At 35.1% G+C, this 22,218-nt stretch overlaps 1 protein-coding gene across 3 annotated transcripts in view; it reads left to right on the forward strand.

Moving 5' to 3' along the window:
- Positions 1-22,218, forward strand: part of LOC143240663 (phenoloxidase-activating factor 2-like) — a 77,411-nt gene that overhangs the window by 36,088 nt on the left and 19,105 nt on the right. For all 3 annotated transcript variants that reach the window (XM_076483460.1, XM_076483461.1, XM_076483462.1), the window contains 3 exons: positions 6,255-6,356; positions 16,987-17,216; positions 21,020-21,117. In XM_076483460.1, coding sequence (XP_076339575.1) covers positions 6,266-6,356; positions 16,987-17,216; positions 21,020-21,117 — 419 coding nt within the window. In that variant the 5' untranslated portion in view covers positions 6,255-6,265. The remainder of the gene's footprint in view (positions 1-6,254; positions 6,357-16,986; positions 17,217-21,019; positions 21,118-22,218) is intronic.

Here is a 22,218-nt window from a genome sequence, read left to right on the forward strand (position 1 = left end):
GAATTGTTCGGTTTGTTTGTTTGATTTGAATTTCGCACAAAGCTACACGAGAGCTATCTGCGTTAGCCGCCCCTAATTTAGCAGTGTAAGACTAGAGGGAAGGTAGTTAGTCATCATCACCCACCGCCAACTCTTTGGCTACTATTTTATCAACTAATAGTGGGATTGACCGTCACATTATAACGCCCCCACGGCTGAAAGGGTGAGCATGTTTGGTGCGATGCGGATTCGAACCTACGATCCTAAGATTACGAGTCGAGAGCCTTAACCACCTGGCCATGCCGGGCCTTTATGTTTTATGTTTCACAGCTGTTGTAGTTTTCGTATTACTCAATAGCGGCCCCTAGTTGTCCCGTCCTTTCATTTTTGTATTAAAATTATGCGTAAAAATCTCTTGAGGAAAAGCATATAGCTCATTATACTCTAGTTTTACTTTGTTCATAAACTTGGGTCCTCTTCTGTGTTTATGATAAGGTTCAATCCTTTTAAAAAATCCAGTTGTGATAGATTAATAAGATGTTTCTAAAATAGTTGGTTTGTCCCTCATCACTGAAATTACACTTTTTGACGGAAATGAACGCGAAGTTAAGCATATCATTCGATTTTACACTTGACACAGAATTAAAGTGACTTCTTTGGTTACTTTCACTATACTTACCCTAAATAAAGACAAAACTCGTTGGGCGGGTTCTTTTGGATCATTAACAAAAATAATGCCACGTGCAGTCCACGTAACGATATCAAGTTTCCTTATTTCTTCAATAAACGTTTAATGCAACCACTTTCACTTGCAGGTCTAACTTTACAAAATATTCAACAAAAATTCTGAAACTAATGTAGTCTTAACTTAAAAAACATTTCAATATAAAATTTCTTGCAAAACTATTCGATCAACAAACAAGTAACTCATTAGTAAATTACAATTGGTAACTCTCCCTGAATAACTTTTCTCACACTATACTCACTGAATACAGTTACTCACTAAATACATCACTGATTTTTTATTAACTTCTCATTTGTTACTCACTAATCATCATTAACTGGTTACATACATTTGTAAACATTGTATCCTTGTTTCTAAATACCACCCAAAATCACCAGATTCTTGATATAAAAACAACCAACTTCACCCAGCAGCCCCAGGATGGCCAAGTGGTTAATGCGCTCGACTCCTAATCTGTGGGTTCGAATCCCTGTTCCACCAAACATGCTAGCTCTTTTAGCCGTGGTGGCGTTATAATGTGACGGTCAATCCCACTATTTAGTGGTAAAAGAGTAGCCTAAAAGTTAGCGATGGGTGATGATGGCTATCTGCCTCCCCTGCTAAATTAGGGACGGCTAGCGCAGATAGCCTTCGTGTAGCTTTGCGTGAAATTCAAAAACAAACAATCCTCTAGCAGGTTAATGGTTTGTATACAGTGTATCGGGTTTTTAGCTGAATTTTTTACTCATCATAATGTAAACATGAATACATGACGATAATGTTACTAAATCATTCTTGTGAATTATTTATCAGATAAGCTGTTTCAGGAAGTTTTTAACAATAGTTATTTCTCTAGTCACCAGTACTGCAAATTTCAACAAAGACACACACATAAAACACAACGCTCAGTCTATTATTCGATTCACCACTTGGAATTAAATTAGACCAGTTTCATGGACACCCCATCAGTAACCTTGGGATTCAAGTTCTCGTCAAAACCTAAAATTTTAGTTTGTTTGTTTGATTGCTTTAAAACAAAAGGCATTCAAATATAGATAATTACAGCTGAATGAACATTAATCTCTGTGCTATTTCAACAGTTTATATTGTTATGAATCAGGATATAACATTTTAATTTAAAAATATTTGCACTATTTGCTAGAATGAGTCCTGCTATGATGTAGTGATGATTTTTAATATTTAGAAATTTCCTAACAGTCTGTCTGTATTTGATATGAGGAGATGAGAAGGTGACATCGAATTTATTTTAGACTTGCAGCAGATATTGTAATGATATACATACACAAGTTAGTTAGCTAATAAGTAAGTCAGTTTAATATTGTATTAACTCTTAAATAATGAGCTTGTAGCACGTGCCTTAAGGTAAATAAAATGCTTTCTTTTCCATTAAGTGGGGTTTTGCATATTTTTTATCATAGAATTAAAAAAAACGTGCTTAACATAAAAGTCGTTACAACATTTTGGTGTCAAGAGTGGAAATGTTTTCAAAATGTATAATAGAAATTAGACAGAACTTTAAATTCAAGATTATGGCACTGCTTAAGAAGGAAAATCAAAATGAAATATATAGAAAATTAAACAGAATCAAGCAGTATCAGACAATAATTTAAGAAAGAAGTTAAAAGAAAGAAAATTAACACTTAAAGAAGACTTTATGTTGATTGGTTTGTTTTGTTTTGAATTTCGCGCAAATCTATTCGAGAGCTATCTGTGCTGGCTGTCCCTAATTTAGCAGTGTAAGACTAAAGAGAAGGCAGCTAGTCATAACCACCCACCGCCAACTCTTGGGCTACTCTTTTACCAACGAATAGTGGGATTGACTATCACATTATTTCTCCCACACGGCAGAAACAGCAAGCATGCTTGGTGCGACGGGGACTTGAACCCGCTACCCTCGGATTACGAGTCGAGTGCTTTAACCACCTGGCCATGCTGGGCCTGCTTTATACAGAAAAAATTATCGAAGATTTGCAGATGGTTTATAACTTAAAGCTAAAGTAATACAAAACGACTTCTATGAAGTGTATGTAGACTAATAATAAAATTAATGAAGTAAAAAACTAATTTATGGAATAAAAGTGATGGACTATAACAGCAGGACTGGTGTAATACATAAGAATTATAACACTAAGATCAAAGAAACTACTGGAAGGATATCAACCCACATTTATAACATCCAGAAACTAGATTTATAAATGGAAGGATCACACCAACCACACCTCTCCGAATTAGTCCTAATTCCAATATCAAACACCATTAATTTTTAAATATGGATGAAGATACCCCATCTAGTCCGCATCTGCCACTAACTCTGCTGTGCCACCTATAAGAGCAAAACTTTCCTGTACTACTCAAATTATATCACTACATTACCAAGTTCCAGAATTTAATAAGCAAGTTTAACAATACTGCGCAAATGAGAGACAGACATACTACGATGGAAGTTATCAGAGGAGACACATCAAGTTAATTCGAAATAACTTCTAAAGTGAATGGATGAATTAGTGAAAAATAAACTCTTAATCTTACTGCTCGGATAAGAGTACCAGTTGCAACAACATTAAGCAACCTTAAATCTCAGGGACATAACAAGTACCAGGCTTTAGTAATTACCTTATTAAACAAACTGGAGTATCATAGCATTATGAAATTCGTGATGACGACAAATCCACTTGAAGTAAAAATGTACTCTCAAGATGACTGGTATTTGTATTAAAACTTTAATTAAAATAAAGTACAGAACAACATTTCGACCTTCTTAGGTCATCTTCAGGTTAACAGATGAATTAAGAAGGTGAGAACGTTGCTCTGTACTTTATTTTAATTAAAGTTTTAATATCCATACCAGCTGTCTTGAGAAAACATAAGGAAATTTCCAAAGTAAAGTTTAGGAGCAGAATGAAAAGATCGGACGAGACTTTAAAAGATCTGAGAAAACTTGACCAATTACCTAGCTCGGGTTTTCAACGTGAAATGATAGACTCGATTACATTTGACCCATTAATAAATGCAAAATGCGTCATTAAAGGAAACTTTCCAGTTGGCAACTTCAGTGAAAACCAGAAGTCGACCTGCTGAAAAATTCAAAATTTTTGTAAAGACTATTTCCAAGTACTCAGTAAGAATAAAGCCACTGATCATCTTCTTGAATAGAATTCCACAAGTGACAATATGACAAGAGATAATTAAAGACAAGAGACTGACACATCTTTGTATCATAAGCCTCGTGAAAAAAATCAAATAAAAACGTTGTGATTGGACAGTTTAGAGCAAGTAAATAAATAACGAAGATATTACATTGTTTAAATTAATTTGATTGTAATTTGCTTTAAACCTTTAATTTATTATTTAGTGATTGTATTATCTATTTATGAATGTTCGTTTATTAGTAACTGCACTGGTTGGGCAGTAAATTAATTATGTAGCTAACGAATCTGTTATTCAATCAAATTTCAGTTTGTACTATAGAGACTAGAAAAATTTAACTATTAAACTTCATTCGAGATTTAGGGTTATCCTTGTTGAGTAGTAAAATTTGTGAGTTAAGAAATAAAACGCTTTCCTATTTGTCAAGTCAACTAGGCTTTATATTATTTTTACCAAATAATCAGAACAAACTCCTCCAAAGAAAAAAAAACATTAGCACATTATCTAAAAGGTATAATAAGTAGCTAAAACATTTATTCTAAACAAAAAAAAAAACAACAGAAACTACTGAACGAGCCCAAGCTTAGCCATTACATCATAGTGTATGCTAAGTGAATTCCTTTCATACATATACAACCATTACTTTGTGGAAGAGAGTGAGTAAAGCTTTACTGTTACGACTCCAGAGGATGTTTACACTGAATTCTGTAGGTCAACTGGTTTTAATGGCGTCATTTATTTATTTTATATTTATCAAAGATATAGGGTAAATGGCCCATATTTCAAATAGGAACATTTCAAATCACCGCACACTGGTTAAGATTGTTTATTACTATTGTATATTTGATTAATTTTATTATTTGTTTTTGTCTATATCAATGATTAACAATGGTTATGGTCAAGGATAACGAACACTTCAAAGATTCGAATAACGTCGATAAGTCGCCAACCTACAAACAGCTAAGCCTAACAGTTCTTTAACATATCAAACAGCTTTGCTTGTAAAGGAAAAGTCTTTTTTTTTTTCTACAGTAAGAGAGGAAATGTTAAAGAATCAAATTACAACTTGCTTGTAATGTTTTTCTACAGTTATTTTCATATGTTTCTATTCAAAGCTAAATTAGAGCTGTTAAAATATAATTAAAAAATATATCAATATATGAGCACAAGTTGAAGTCAACAAATTATTTTTGTCATTTATCTTCACAATTTTCCCTTCCGTTTCACCTTCAATTTGATAGTTTTAAGATTGATTTTTCAAAATCCAGGTTATCTTTCTTAAAGCACTCTTCCTAAGGTAAAGTGACAGTATTTGGTCATCGATCTTACAAAGGCTGGTGATCTTTGTGATCGCCCCAATATTCCCATGATGCTGCAAATTAACACAAAACTGTGTCAATAACCGAAACGGCGTTCGTTGATCTTGTACACATTAATTACGTTGCACTTCATATGAGGTCATGAACTCCGGAAATGATAATTTAGCAAATTAAAACCCATTTTTTCTTGTTCGAACTTTTTAGGATTGTTCATGCATCATTTGTTCTGAATTTTTGGAAATTAGGTTAAAGTTCAAGGTTACATAGCTTGTCTTACATTTACTTCCAAAACACGAATTGTGATAACTGTGCAGTCGGTTTATTGCATTAATGCGTTCTGAAAAGATGGGTCAGGTCAAAAGCTTGACAATATTTAAGGATGAAAATAGGTTAATAGCAGCCGTTAAATATGTTAGTTTAACGTTTTTCGCAAAACTCGCAAAATAGCTTAAGTTGTAGTTGACGGTTCTGATACGGCGTTAAATCACATTTTCAACTTTAGTTCATTTTATTTTAATATTTTAAAGTTATATCTTCTAATACTTTATGTAAACATCAGTATTCTCAGGTACTTACTAATATAGTGAGATCTCAAAAGTGAACAACTCACAACATCATATATTTTAATTCTAGTTGTTTGTTTGTTTTTGGAATTTCGCACAAAGCTACTCGAGGGCTATCTGTGCTAGCCGTCCCTAATTTTGCAGTGTAAGACTAGAGGGAAGGCAGCTAGTCATCACCACCCACCGCCAACTCTTGGGCTACTCTTGTACCAACGAATAGTGGGATTGACTGTCACATTATAACGCCCCCACGGCTGGGAGGGCGAGCATGTTTGGCGCGACTCGGGCGCGAACCCGCGATCCTCAGATTACGAAGCGCACGCCTTAATGCGCTAGGCCATGCAGGGCCAATTCTAGTTGTAAGGGGTTTCAACAAGTGAATGTAAGTAAATTTATCATAATAAATAACCTTTCCATTTTTCACGTATTATAAATTAGTTTATTCAGTTTATTATCATTAGCTTTTAAGAAATAAACCTTTATTTTTTTTACATTTTCCAGAATTGTATATAATGGATGTGAAGTGGAGCCCGTGTGTTTATCTCACTTTATTCTACCTCCTTATACCCCTGGTATCCAGTCAACAAACTAATGGAGAACGTTGTAAGTTTTTCTATCGTTAGACTAATAAACATTGATTTAACAGTTTCCAAGTTGGTAATTAGTGTTTAAACAGTTACCGAAATGGCAATTAGCGATTTAATAATTACCAAAGTGGTAATTAAAGACATAACAGTTACCAAACTGGTAATTATTGATTTGATAGTTACCGAACTCGTAATTCGTGGTTTAACAGTTACGGAACTGGTAATCAGTGGTTTAATAGCTACTAGAAAGGTTGTTTAAAACACTAAAAACGCATATGAATATAGATTCACTGTTATTAATCACCCCTGTGGCTCAGTAGTAAGTATGAAGGCTTATAACACTAAAAATTAGGTATTGATAACCCTAGTGGGCAAAACACAGACAGCCTGCTGCGTAATTTTTGCAGTTAACAATAAAACAACGAACTGATGTGAGTAACATACAATCTAAAACACTGTACATATATAATACACGTCGCCACAATCTGAAGCCTGGTCGTGGCCTTTCGCTTTGCCCTTGTCCAGAGTTACTGATGAGGGAATAGAATTACCTGAAACTGAAGTAACACAGTAACCTATCGAATGGTAGGTTGGAAATCGTATTTATTTTTGGTAATTTTTGTCTGCTGAGTAATTTAGAAAAATAATTTAATGCCATTAATGCTACATAAAATGATTCACGTATTTTACGTAAAAATTGGTTTAATTTCGACTTTCCATCAACACTATACGCTTTGAACATCATTTTACTAAAACTTATCATGTATTCCTGTTCTTAGTATAACAAACCACAAATTATTGGACCATATGCTCGTTAAACTACTCTTTTCTGGTCACTAATCACACTGACCAATGTTTCTGTGACCACCAATCACACAAACTACTCTTTTCTGGTTACTACTCACATTGACCAATATTTCTGTGACCATCAGTCAGACAAGCTACTCTTTTGTGGCCACTAATCACACTGACCAATATTTTCGTGACAATCAATCACGTATTTATTCTTTTGTTTACACTAATTATATTGGTCAATGTACAAGTGACCATTCATCACATAAGCTATTCTTTCGTGACCCCAATCACTTATATTTATCAGGTCACAGTTTTCCATAAATGTTTTATAGTAACCATCACATTAGCACTATTCATATTTTGAACACATAATATAAACATAAATTAACAGATTATAAGCAGCATTATAGTTTCCGTATGTTGCAATCATAAAGTATTTACATATACATATAAACATATACTATAACATTTACTGTTTAGAGCTCAGCATTCGACATGAACTAGTGTCTCAAAGATCTGGTTTGAAGAAATCAGGCTTAACTACATTTGATTCGTGTTCTGAATGCTATAGATAAATGTTCATATTTGAGAAAACAACGACATCGTGATGTTACGGGCGTATGAGTTACGCGGATTTGTTATTTATTTTTTAATAAATCTTTACTTCTCAGGGGCTTCTTGACTTACTAGCTTATGACAGTCGGGAACTTCTCTAACGCCTACGGTTCACACATATGAAACAAAGGGAATCGGTTAACACGTGGGCGTGGGTCACTTTATGTGATTTAGGATTGTTTCGTGAAGTTAACAAAGAATGGAAATATAGCAAATCTGACCGTATATCATCTCATTGTTTTCGTATAGAGAGTGCTATAACAGCTATGCATGACTTACGTGGGCGATAGATGTCGCTTTCTTGTTCAATTGTGGCTCACAGGTACTGTATTCATCACCATGATAGTACAGTTAGACGCAGATTTTACCGTTATATAATCATGGTTGTGTTATTTCTAAAATTTATATAACATGTTTACCCACACATGAACTTAGTTCTTTCTCAACCTAGGGTATTAATTTAAATAAAGAAGAATAATTTTGTCTGATAGAAAATTTGCTATAAAAGATTTTTTTTTTTTTATTTTACTCTAAAATGTAGCCTATATTTAATTCTTCGTTTTTATAATTATTTTTCCAACACCGTTAGGATTAAAGCTTATCGACGATAACAGTAAAATCAGTCAAATTCAAACAAGAGTTACCAGGGTTTAGTTTTAACTGTACCTGGACAAGAGTTACCAGGGTTTAGTTTTAACTGTACCTGGACAAGAGTTACCAGGGTTTAGTTTTAACTGTACCTGGACAAGAGTTACCAGGGTTTAGTTTTAACTGTACCTGGACAAGAGTTACCAGGGTTTAGTTTTAACTGTACCTGGACAAGAGTTACCAGGGTTTAGTTTTAACTGTACCTGGACAAGAGTTACCAAGGTTTAGTTTTAACTGTACCTGGACAAGAGTTACCAGGGTTTAGTTTTAACTGTACCTGGACAAGAGTTACCAGGGTTTAGTTTTAACTGTACCTAGGCAAGAGTTACCAGGGTTTAGTTTTAACTGTACCTGGACAAGAGTTACCAGGGTTTAGTTTTAACTGTACCTGGACAAGAGTTACCAGGGTTTAGTTTTAACTGTACCTGGACAAGAGTTACCAGGGTTTAGTTTTAACTGTACCTGGACAAGAGTTACCAGGGTTTAGTTTTAACTGTACCTGGACAAGAGTTACCAGGGTTTAGTTTTAACTGTACCTGGACAAGAGTTACCAGGGTTTAGTTTTAACTGTACCTGGACAAGAGTTACCAGGGTTTAGTTTTAACTGTACCTGGACAAGAGTTACCAGGGTTTAGTTTTAACTGTACCTGGACAAGAGTTACCTGGGTTTAGTTTTAACTGTACCTGGACAAGAGTTACAGGGTTTAGTTTTAATCTTCTTCAACAACAGTTACCAAGGTTTAATTTTAAGTGTACCTCAACAAGAGTTACCAAGGTTTAGTTTCATGTCTTCTTTAACAACAGTCACCAAGTTTTTAGTTTTAAGTGTACCTCGAGAAGAGTTACCAAGGTTTAGTTTTAAGTCTTTTTCAACAACAGTTACCAAGGTTTAGTCTTAAGTTTTCTTCAACAACATTTACCAAGTTTTAGTTTTAAGTGTACCTCGACAATAGTTATCAGGGTTTAGTTTTAAGTCTTTGACAAGAGTTACCGAGTTTTAATTTTAGGTACACTTTGACGTAATCATAGCTTATCCCTCCGACATATTTTTTCGGGTTCGAATCCATGTAAAACCACAAAATATTCCCCAAACTTTAAGTTGTGGACAATTGTTTTTAGAACGTTGTTGACTGACTCTCGTTCCTCTGGTTTGTTATTCACAATTATGGCCGTCCCTGAATAACCGTATGTACTAATATACGAATTCAATTACCTACATTGTTTAAGGTGGCTTACACGTTAACTTTAATAATTTGTGATTAAGTGATATGTCACCGATAGGGCTGCTTTCTCATAATGTAGTGATTGGCTGTTGGGAGTTACATGACGAGTAGAAAATGTAGGCGTAGTTCAGACGCATATTTCAATGTATGAAATATTGTCGTTTGGAGTTCTTACAGTTGTTATATACAGATCGAGCTAGTAAAATATTCACTAGATGGCAGCACATTGTCCGTTTTCCTGTTTTCAGCAAAGACACGTTGTTGTGTCCACTGTGAAGAATCGAACTTTGTTATAATACACTCAACATAAAAGAAAACTTTTGATTATTCTTCACAATATCAGCTACATGTTCTACACCAGGTCGATCGTAACGCCCACAAATCGCCAGAACCACTAACACCAATTAATCTTTTTTGGACAGTTAACAACTTCAAAGTTTGCAAGGTGCCAGGATTTTTTTTTGTGTTTTTATATAAGATACGTGATGATTATTTCATTTGAGAAGTTTTTAAAAAAAAACCCTGACACTTCACAAAGCCCTCATAACACACCTGCAGCTATTGCCTTAAGCAGCTCGGTTATGTTCCTTCAGTTTAAAAAAAAAAAAAACGTTTCGAAATATTGAGCAGGAGTGATGATTAAATCCTACGATATTTAATAAGACAATAGGAGGGCACGGGATAGTAGTAAATTGTTTATACCATCTGCATTTCATCTAGTCTTTTAGTCCAAAATTAGGGAAGTTATATCATATACACTTTAAGTAACTTTTTCGTAAAAGGGGAGGGAGCTTTAAAAACAAACAATTATTGCAGGTCTTAATATTACAGACTCGAGTCATTGAGGCTACACGACAGGCAAGTGATAGCACATTCGAGAACCAGCTCAAAGAATCGTGTAAGCATTCCTTGGTGGTATCACTGTTATAAATAAAGCTGTGTGCGGAACAGTTTGAGAAGTGGTTTAGTCAGAAAGGAATAAATGTCAATAATCCAAAAAGAAAGTTAAACAAGTATTTCAAACCAAAAAATAATGAAAAGATTAATTAATAATAATCTAAATTAATACTGATTTATAAAGTTAGAGAATAGTTGATAAATTATAGATCTGATGCGGCGAAAAGACAAGATGTTAAATCAACCAGAGAAAGGTGAGAGAAGCACAGAAGTGAATTCAGTGAATGTCTCCCAGTACATTATCACAATGTAGCAATGATTGACGAAAACGTACTTACTACTACAGTGACACAAGCTAACGACAGCACACAGAATAGGGACTGAACTACAATAAAAATAAACCGACTGGAATTTCTAAAGGAAAATGTTTCAAGTAGGGAATCCGTTATGAAATAGGAAGAATTAGAACCACGGTTAACAACGGAATCTACAGTAAACTTTAGTTTACCTCTCTCTGGAATGAAGCGAAAACATTTAACAAACACAACTTATGTGGTAATAAATATATATTTACGTTTTGATGAGTGTTTTTTTTTCTTCTAGCAAAACCACATCGGGCTATCAAACCTGGGCTTGGCATGGCCTAGCGCGTTAAGGCGTGCAATTCGTAATCTGAGGGTCGCGGGTTCGCGCCAAAACATGCTTGCCCTTCCACCCGTGGGGGCGTTATAATGTGACGGTCAATCCCACTTTTCGTTGGTAAAAGAGTAGCCCAAGAGTTGGCGGTGGGTGGTGATGACTAGCTGCCTTCCCTCTAGTCTTACACTGCAAAATTAGGGACGGCTAGCACAGATAGCCCTCGAGTAGCTTTGTGCAAATTCAAAAACAAACAAACAAAGCTATCGTGAACCTCCTGATTTTAGCGTTGTAAATTCATAGACTTACCACTGTACTAGCGGGGAGCACATTTGGAAGAGAGGAGGTCACGGAACTTATGATAGGATATATCAGTGACGTAACAGCAAAGAGTAATTGAGCTCTCTACATTCAGTTCCTTATAATTGTAGCTACAATTCTAGTTGATGTCGGACTTCTTCTGGCTCGAGCTTCCCCACAATTTTGTGAGCTCTGTGGCACATTTATGCCTCTGATTAAATTATACAATAAATGTCACATTTTGTAGATGACGCAAACTTTACAAGACTGACATTAAGATACTCACTAGACTGACATTATGATGCTCACTAGATCGACGTTATGATACTCACTAGATCGACGTTATGATACTCATTAGATTAACATTATGATACTCATTAGATCGACGTTATGATGCTCACTAGATCGACGTTATGATGCTCACTAGATCGACGTTATGATACTCACTAGATTAACATTATGATACTCATTAGATCGACGTTATGATACTCATTAGATCGACATTGTGATACTCACTTGATTAACATTATGATACTCATTAGATCGACGTTGTGATACTCACTTGATTAACATTATGATACTCATTAGATCGACGTTATGATACTCACTTGATTAACATTATGATAGTTATTAGATCGACGTTATGATACTTGATTAACGTTATGATACTTACTAGATTAATATTATGATACTCACTAAATCGACATTATGATATTAATTAGATTAATGATATGATACTCACTTGATTAACGTTATGATACTCACTAGATTATTAATATGATCCTCATTACATTAATGAGATGATACTCACTAGATTAATGAGATGATAATCATTACATTAATGATATGATCCTCATTTAATTATTGCTTAAGTCTTAAATAGATTTGATATACAGTGTTCACTAGATTAGTGCTTTGGTCCTCACTAGATTTGATATATGGTATTCACTAGATTAATTATATGATACTCATTGGATTAAGAATATAATATTCACTTGAGGGTGAGGAATCAAAGTTAGCACACTACGAACCTAAGGAGCTATTAACTCAAGTGGATGAAGCTAGTAGTAACATACATATAGTGTCATTCCAGCCCTAGGGACCGTCTGGCTGTTAACTGATTTCTCTTCCCCTTAAGCTAAGAACTGTATGACAACAAGAACATAAAATGATGGGTGAGAAGATACGAAGAAGACGACATAGTTGTAATTTTTTCCTGTAGATAAAGGTGTGTCATTTTTAAAGAGAGGGAACTGGAAGTAGTAGTCCAAAACGAGTCTCCTATTTAGGAGAGTCAATGTAATCCCGATCATCAGGTGAGAGCGACATGGCATAGAAGCTCGATAAATGATCGACTGAGGATGGATGATAAGTCTTTGTGGGGAAGGTTGGACAGGTATGGATATTAGTTCCTATAACATGATGACTGAAAAAAAACAATAAACAGCCGTAAACATACTCAAAGATGGATGAAAATCAGCTGGAAAACGGTGCGTTACTATGGTTCTCGTATAAAACTAGATAATTCCACATGAGGAGCAAGTCTAAGAGAATGTCATTCCAGAATTTATAATTAATGATAAAAGTTGGAAGGAACAGAAAGACAGGAAATATGGCTGTGATAATACAAATAAAGATTTAAGAATCTAACTGAAGGAGTGGGTTCAGTCCCCAGAAGTACCTTTAACAGCTGATAGACGGGAGTTGGCTTTCTAGTTGAGAGTTACCATCTGAACCTTACTGGTAAGGTCGAAAAGAATACCCCAGTTGGTACCTAAAATGGGAATAGACTGCATAAAGAAGTTATTTATGAGTAAAAAGGTATGGCTCTGGTTTCTTGAGAGGCGTTAATAGAAAAACACCAACGATGATTGTAAGCCAAAAAGGTGTCGCAAACAGACTTTATAATTTTATTAATAGTGATTATTATCGACAGCTGGTTACAAAAGTAGAGTCATCAAGATGTTGACGAAAGAAGAAAACAAAAGTGGGAATGTACGATGTGGATTTCAGCAGCATATAAAGTACAAAGGAGAGGTGACAGTACTGATCTTTGAGATGCACTGGAGTTATGCAGGTTCAAAAAATGTGAAATATTTTCTTCAACGCATACTGTCTGCTTCTACCAGTAAGAAAGGAGTTGACAAAACAGATATAAGTAGGTGGAAGTGAAGGATGGTGGAGCTTATAGATTAAACTCCTATGACATACAGATACAGAATCAAAAATACGTTCAAAGTCAAATATAAACAAGCCAAAAAGTTTGAAAGAGTCAAAATGATTGGTGAGTGTAGAAATAAGTATAAGGAGTTGATTCGTGGTAGAAAATGAGGTCGAAAATTGACTTGTTTATTAGGTAACATATCATAATCCCGAAGAAGACTCATGGAGTGGACATACTAAAACGTATTCAAGAGTTTTACTAAACAAACCAGTGAGACAATAAGAATCAAACTGAACATAGGAGACTTGTTTGGTTTTTATTTCAGAAATATAGAGAAGATCTGTGTTATACGTATCTCTGAGAGCCAATCGGAGAAGACTTGTGTTGTACTTTTCTTTGGGAGCCATTTGAAAGTCCTAGAAAGTAGTATCGTCTGGAGTATGTGCAGTAGATGGTGTGTGTTCCCTAAGTAAAGAATCAAATTGAGATAAGATGTCCGCAGAATTATCACACTCCAGTGGATCTTGAACTGGGATTAGAAAGTTGGTTCCCGAGAAGGAGGCAAAAACAGTATATTTGTAAAATGAAGGTGCAGTTCCATGAGTTAGAATATATATAGGATACGTTTCAGGACTCTTGTATTCTTCCACGGACTTAAATCTCTCCCACAACTGACTAAAATTGGAGGAATTACGGCGGTAATTACAGATTATACCGCAACGTTGTCCCTTCGTCGATCAGATAAAGTCACGGACAACGTCCGAGTGCACCGATCCAAAGTTGAAGAATGATATCAAAAGTGTACTGCCCGACAAGGTCAAGTCGGACGATAGGATGTGAACCAGGTAGCAGGAATATGAAGCTAATTGGTAGCAGTAGCAGTTGATGCCAGTGTAGCGGAAACGATTTGCCCTGGTCAAGGTTGATGAACAGAACTAGTAATATGAGAACGACATTTTGTCCAGTTGACCTCACGAAAATTACGTGTGCTAGTGTAGTCCCCCTAACGGCACAGCAGTATGTTTGCGGACTCACACCGCTCAAAACCGGGGAATAATACCCGTTGAGGATAGAGCATAGATAACCCATAGTGTATTCTTTGATAAATTGTTTAGGCAGAGTATTCATGATGAAACTTTGTAGAATGGACGGCAACTGCCTGATGTGGAAACACAAGTGTAGAGGACGACGTTTTGAAAGTCTTCCGCATTTCGTCTTCAGGCCCGTCCATTTTACAAAAGTTCATTCAGCCCATTGTGTAGCTTTGTGCTTAACTCCAAACAAATACTGTTAGTGTGTGTGTGTGAAGGCATGTCAGTTATGTAGCTGTTTATTGTTAGGGTTTGGTTCACAACGCTACACGAGGGCTGTCTGCGCTAACCGTCCCTAATTTAGCAGTGAAAGACTAGAGGTAAGGCACCACCCACTACCATATCTTGGACTACTCTTTTATCAACGAATAGTGGGATTGGCTATCACTTTATAACGTTCCCATGGCGGAAATGGCGAGCATGTTTCGTAGGATGGCGATTCTAGCCCACGACCTGCAAATTACTAGTCTAACGCCCCCTAACCACCAGACCAGGTCAGGGCCCACTGGAATAGAAAGATGAATACTTCCAATTGAGAAAAGACATTTTGATGAATAAAAGAGGGCGTTTGTTGGAGGATACAAGAACTGTATGAGGAAAAGAATTCAATGCAGTCATCTAGAAGAAGGCAGTCTGAAATTCCTCATAAAGTAGAATAAAACTAGATGAGTCCAATAAATGTTGAACTAAGCCATAATAATGAAGCTATGAAATTTGCATGAGGAAGTGAATGGCCAGGAAAAACATAATGTGACTACTAAAGAAGAAAAGTAAACTGAGATAACAAGATTTGTAAGAAAATTATTTCAGGTATGTAAGACAAAGTCTTCTTCATGAAGCAGATACCGAGTGAATATAGTCACAACGATCAAAAGTAAATCCAATATGTTTAAAAACAGTTTTATTAAAATTTCATTTACGAAGATGTAAGCATCAACAGTTGATTGGTGAAGGAGTGAATATTAAGAAATATGATGTTTAACACGTTATCTTGAGATATTCTTAGACTAAAGTTGAAGCGAGAGTTAAGACAAGAATAAGTAGCCTGCATGTTTAATTGGAACACTGTTGTGACAGTGTAGAGTATATACAGCAGATAACAAAAGATATCTGGAAGAGCTGAAGATTCTAAAGCACGAGAGTGATGAAAGAATATCTTCAGGGGTGGGAGATGAAATGATTGTGTTGGAAGGAGGTGGTGGCAGGATTATGTCTTCAGGGGTGGGAGGTGAAGTAATTGAATTGGAAGGAGGTGATGGCAGGATCATGTCTTCAGGGGTGGGAGGTGAAGTGATTGAGTTGGAAGGAGGTGGTGGCAAGATCATGTCTTCAGGATTATGTCTTCAAAGGTGGGGGTGAAATGATCGAGTTAGAAGGAGGTGGTGACAGAATCAGTAGTATCTATAGAAGCTATTGTGGTAGACTGGGAGTTATGTAGCTGGAGAAAAGGTTTGATACGAAACTTATAAGTGTGGGTTGGATTATTTACTTAAAATATATTTTAGCGCCCGTGTTGAAATGATACAAAATATAGACCACGACAATATGTGCATATAGGTTTATCGGAACGCTGAGAGGATGAGTGGATAAGATGTATCTCATAATGTAAACACTCGTGTTGAAGTAAGTGGTCAATAGTATGAGCGTCCGCAGGGGGGGGGCAAGAGAAGACACTTTGACCCATCCATGAAAAATAAAAAAAAAACATAATTATTTCTTTTTTCATTCAGCATATGTGTATGAACATTTATATTCAATTCACAATTTCACAAACGTTGACCTTCTGTAGAAAAAAGTTCTGCGGACACAAATGGTCAATAAAATCGCTAATTTCGGCTAAAATACGGACCCCATACATGGTGCTGTATGCATCAACAATCCGAAGAACTATCCAAAGCAACTATTGATATTTATAATATTCAAAATTTGACAGTTTGTTGTAAACTTAAGAAAACCAGTGAATCATTGTACAGTTTCAAAATTTTACTTAAGTTCTGCTAACTGATTTTTGTTGATCAACCAAAAATTGTGACTAACCTAAAGAAAATGGCACTGTGTGTGCTTTTTTATAGCAAAGCCACATCGGGCCATCTGCTGAGCCCACCAAGGGGAATCGAACCCCTAATTTTAGCGTTGTAAATCCATATACCTACCACTGTACTAGCGGAGGGGCAGTCCTGGACGTATTAATATTTTAAACCTGGAAATTAGTACGGTGTATGCCAATTTCATGTGTAATTTTCGCAGCTTTTCTCTAACTGGTTTTATTTCTCGTAGTGTCAACTACCACATATCAGTGTGACTGCATGGAATACTGGCAGTGTGTGGGCGCAGGGGGGAATCCGTATTCTTACTGCAGCTTCAGTAACAAGGTCTGCTGTTTCATCGATCCTGACGCGGAAAACGTGGGGATTCTCCCCCGAACCAATAAGGTTGTCACCTGTGGAGAGAAAGGCGTTGACAGCAATCGAGAAGGTTTAGCGGAGCCTGGGGAGTGGTCTTGGCACGTGAGTGATGTGATCTTTCTTAATACCTTTATAGCATACTATTAATTTAAAATATTTGCTCTTTTGTGTGTGTGCATGTTTATTTATGTTTCTTTCTATACACGAGAGCTAGATCTCAAGACTAGGTACGATGTAATGTCATTTTCACGGTCTGTGATTATGATTGTTAAAAAACATACGACGTTACATTACTGTAGTGGCATTGAACTAAATCTGTCTTCTCTCTATGATAATGTGCGTTTATGTAAAGGAATTTCAATTTCATTTTCTGCAGCTATACTTTAATTTGGGTGAAGGTAATTATTTGACATAATATATATTACTTTGCACTTTGATGCTCAGTGACTTCATAGACTAGAAACAAATGTGCAAGTTCAAGTATAGTTGTTATTAATATAAATTTGAAATGTTAAGAGATGTATGCGAAACCAAAAGTTTATATCATTCTGTTTGTAACTTAACAAAAACACCTATGTTGTAAATGTCTGTAAGGTTGTTGCAAGTACAACTTCAACACATCTTCGAAGAACTTTTGATATTATGCTGCTAAGACTTAATAAAGAATATACAGATATTCTAGCAAATCTTGCTATAAAAGTATCAAACAACTGTAGCAGATTTCTAGTATTGTGTCGTAAAGATATCAAGATGTTGTAAGTAACCTCTGTAAGATGTTGAAAGTTACTTAGGATATCCTACTGTAAGAATTGACTCGTAATCCGAGGGTTGCGGGTTCGAATCCCTGCCGCACAAAACATGCTCGCCCTTCCAGCCGTGGGGGCGTTATAATGTGACGGTCAATCCCACTATTCGTTGGTAAAAGAGTAGACCAAGAGTTGGCAGTCGGTGGTGATGACTAGCTGCCTTCCCTCTAGTCTTACACTGCTAAATTAGGGATGGCTAGCACAGATAGCCCTTGTGTAGCTTTAGCGCGAAATTCAAAACTAACCAAACCAAACTTGCTATAAGATTTTAAAAATTACTTTGGGTATCCTACTGTAAGATGTTTAAAGTTACTTAGGGTACCTTATTATAAGATATTGAAAGTTGCTTAGGGTATCCTACTGTAAGATCTTAAAAATTATTTAGGGTATCATACTATAAGATTTTGAAAGCTACTAAGGGTATCCTACTGTAAGATTTTAAAAATTACATAGGGTATCTTACTGTAAGATGTTGAAAGTTAATTAGGGTATCCTACTGAAAGAACTGTCCTGAACGCCACTATAAATAGTTTGCGCTAAGTAGTGCCACTGTGTTTCTAAAAGCAACTAGAGAATCAACACTACTATTGAACATTTATAGTGATTCCAGGTAGTATCCCTCCGTTTTACATCTATACAAAGCACTAATCGCTACAAACTTAATATAAATTATAATCACTAGCTGGGTAACCGTACCCTGGGCGGAAGTTATATTAAATTCCTGATTAATGAAAGGTTATATAAGGACATGAAAAGTTGTTTCTTTTATGTATAATTAAGAAAAACTCAAAACGTCCATAAAACAGCAAAACATAAAAAGTGAAACCATAAATTTGCGTGTGTCTCCTCATGGACCCAACAAACCTTCAGGTCAAGTTTGGGAAGGTCCATCAACAGGGTCGAAGAAGTGGTTTAAAAACGCAAAATTCAAAATTTAAAATGTGTGTATTTTTTCATAAGCCTGATGAACTTCCATACCAATTTTGGTGAAGATTCATCCTCAACCTGAGAAATATTTACATGAACATACAACAGATAGTACTATTATACGTATATCGATGCTGTCAGTGCATTACATTCGCGTGTGACATATTCATAACGTCATTATCTACACCCTGAGAATGAGGAAAAATTAAAGTTCTCCTTCACGGGAAATGGAGGGGAAACAGAAAAAATCGTGACACCTGTCATGCACACTGGATAAAAATTTCACGCAGTTGGAGGTTGCACATCGCATAATAAAAAAGTTTTCCAGTATCATATAACCAAGCGTTCCATTGTGGTGTGATTTGTATATTATGCACATTCATACTTTGTATACATGTATAATTACATAGTTTTATGTATATATAATTATTATATATAACATTATATATGTTGTTTCGTACTCAATTAGGCCTGTGTTAGAGTACTTGACATATTCAACTGCTTTGATCTGCAGCGATGGCTTGACTATATGTGACGTAGTACTACATAATATATAATATACATTCTTTATATTTAGTATTTATGTGTTTAATTTAATCTAATGTTATGCAAAATAGTAGTTTAGAACTACTGTTAAGTGTTTGAATAAATTTCCGAGCGAGATAATTCTAAAATAAACTTTTCTTAACTAACTCGTTTCAAGTAATAATACAAAATATTCAAATATTCACACGAGCTAGCTTGTTTATATTTCATTTTGGATAATTAAGTTTAAAAATCCTAAACATATATTATTATAAATGATGATTTATAGTATTTAGAATTATATAAAATGTTGTTATTAATAAAATAATAAATAATATATATTTATATTGTTATAAGTTTATCAAATTATGTAATTTTATTATATAATTTTAGCTCGCATATTATCATTGTTTATAACTGGCATCACATTCATTTCTTTTCTAACCTTGTGTTAAATACTTTTATTGCCGTATTTTACACTTTGTAAGATGCATTTTTTTCTTAAAAATACCTTGAAAAATCCTCAAGTGTCTTACAAGACAAAATTGATGGGTTAAAACAATAGGTCAGCTCAGGGTCTACTCAAAACGGCCTCTCATACAGATCGTAATCTCATCACTTACCAATTACAAGTATTTTCAATAGAATAAAACATTCAATTTAACTAATACCGTCGATATACTGGGAATAATATAATATATTTGACTGTATTTACTCAGTAGGTTGGAAAAAGTCAAGGCTGTATCAAGGTGTTGGTTGTGAGTCAAATTTTTTTTTTTATCAGAATTGTTTTTCTAATATTAGGGCGCGTCTTCCATGATGTAGTTCTTACAAGGCGTAAAATACGATAAATGTATCAAAGGTTTTTGTTACCTGCTTTTCTTTCACCATTCACAAAATGAATAGCCTGTATCATGTTATTACAGAAATACAATAGTTCCACTTCCCAGTAAATACGTGTTTTCCATTGCTAGATTATCGACAAAAAAAAAAAAAAAGAAAAAGAAAATTGTAAGTTTCAAAAGTAGCGATAATACCGCTGTATTTGTTTTTCATGTTGTGTCAACAGTGGCGCTCCATTGAAAAGGCACCCACGCGCAGATATGCCTAGTGTAAAAATTTAAAAAATACAGAAGGTTGTTTGAAGTATTACTAATATTTTTGTTTATTTTTTTAATTCATATATTTGTGAATCTCCATAGTATCCATTTATTCCAATTAATACATGTTTGGTAGAACGACGACATGGTAATCTGTCTACGTAAAGAAAGTTTTGAACAAACTATCTAATAATAGTCTATTTTTGTTTATTTAACACATTTACATTTTAATATTTTTTTCCGGTTTGTTCTTGGTACTGTACCACCTTTTTAAATTTTAGTTCCTATCGCGTGATATTACTGTATCTGTAAATAAATTACTAACCATTTTATAAATATTGATTTTTTTCTAAAGGAGTGTTATTAAAAGAAATACGACTTTTAATAATAAGTGAAAGACATTCGTATTGCCACAAGGAAGTTAAAGTAAAATAAATATAGATAAATTATTTTAGTTGATATTCAGAAAAGCTAATCATGGAACATTTATTAAAGTCATATAATTAGTACTATTCTTACTCTAGTTTTTTATTAATTTTTACTGCAGGCAGCCATATTAGAAAAGCCACGAGATCTGTACGTGTGTGGAGCTTCGCTACTGGATGAACAGTGGGTACTGACAGCTGCTCATTGTGTGGATGACTAGTGAGTATGTTACATAGAGCAATAACTAGTGTTGCATATAATTTAAATTTTGGAAACTTAACTTCATGCCACGGCATGGCCTGGTGGTTAAGACAGTCGACTCGTAATCTGAGGGTGGCGGTTTCGAATCCCTATCACACCAAACATGCTCACCCTTTCAGCCGTGGGGCCATTATTATGTGATGGTCAATCCCACTATTCGTAGGTAAAAAAATAGCCCAAGAGTTGGCTGTGGGTGATGATGATTAGCTGCCTTCCCTCTAGTCTTACACTGTTAACTTAGGAACGGCTAACGCAGATAGCCGTCGTGTAGCTTTGCACGAAATTAAAAAAACAAACTTAACTCCACCAACTTTTCTGTCCCAGTTCTTTTATATAAGAGTATTTAATACATAGCTGTTGAAATAACCTTTATCAACTAATTAGTTTGTGGTTGTTTACAAAACGGTAGAAGCAAAGAATAATTTTATTTATCACCAATTTGTATAAAAAATATTAAATATAATCACCAAGGATCTTTTACTCCTGAAGCAGAAGGGGCTGTTTGACTTGGATTCTTACACAAATTTACTCAACATAGCTAACCCTAATTTTGAAATGATATACGAAAGAGAAGGCACCTACTCAAGTGAGCCTCATCCACCGTCCATTCTTGGGATATTCCAATTGAATAGTGGAACTTGGGTGTTATATTTATAATACAACCATGGCCAGGTGGTTAAGGCACTCGACTCGTAATCTGAGGGTCGCGAGGGTCCCTTTACGCCAAATATGTTTGCAGTTTTAGCCATGGGAGCGTTATAATGTGAAAGTCAATTCCACTATGCATTGGCAAAAGAGTAGCCTGAGAGTTGGCGGTGGGTGGTGATGACTAGCTGCCTTCCCTTTAATCTTACACTGCTAAATTAGATACGGTTAGCGCAGATAGCCCTCGAATAGCTTTGCGCAAAAAAACAAACAAACAATGTGGTAATCATACGTTTAAATAAACTTTGTTTTATATAACGATTCATAAACTTTTATAATATGTTTATCCTCCCAATATTTCATTCCTTTGACGTCGAATCATAAATTGTTAATATCTGAAAAAAAAAAGTTTAT

Source organism: Tachypleus tridentatus, chromosome 13 (genome assembly GCF_004210375.1).
Source record: "Tachypleus tridentatus isolate NWPU-2018 chromosome 13, ASM421037v1, whole genome shotgun sequence".
Lineage (NCBI taxonomy): Eukaryota > Metazoa > Arthropoda > Merostomata > Xiphosura > Limulidae > Tachypleus > Tachypleus tridentatus.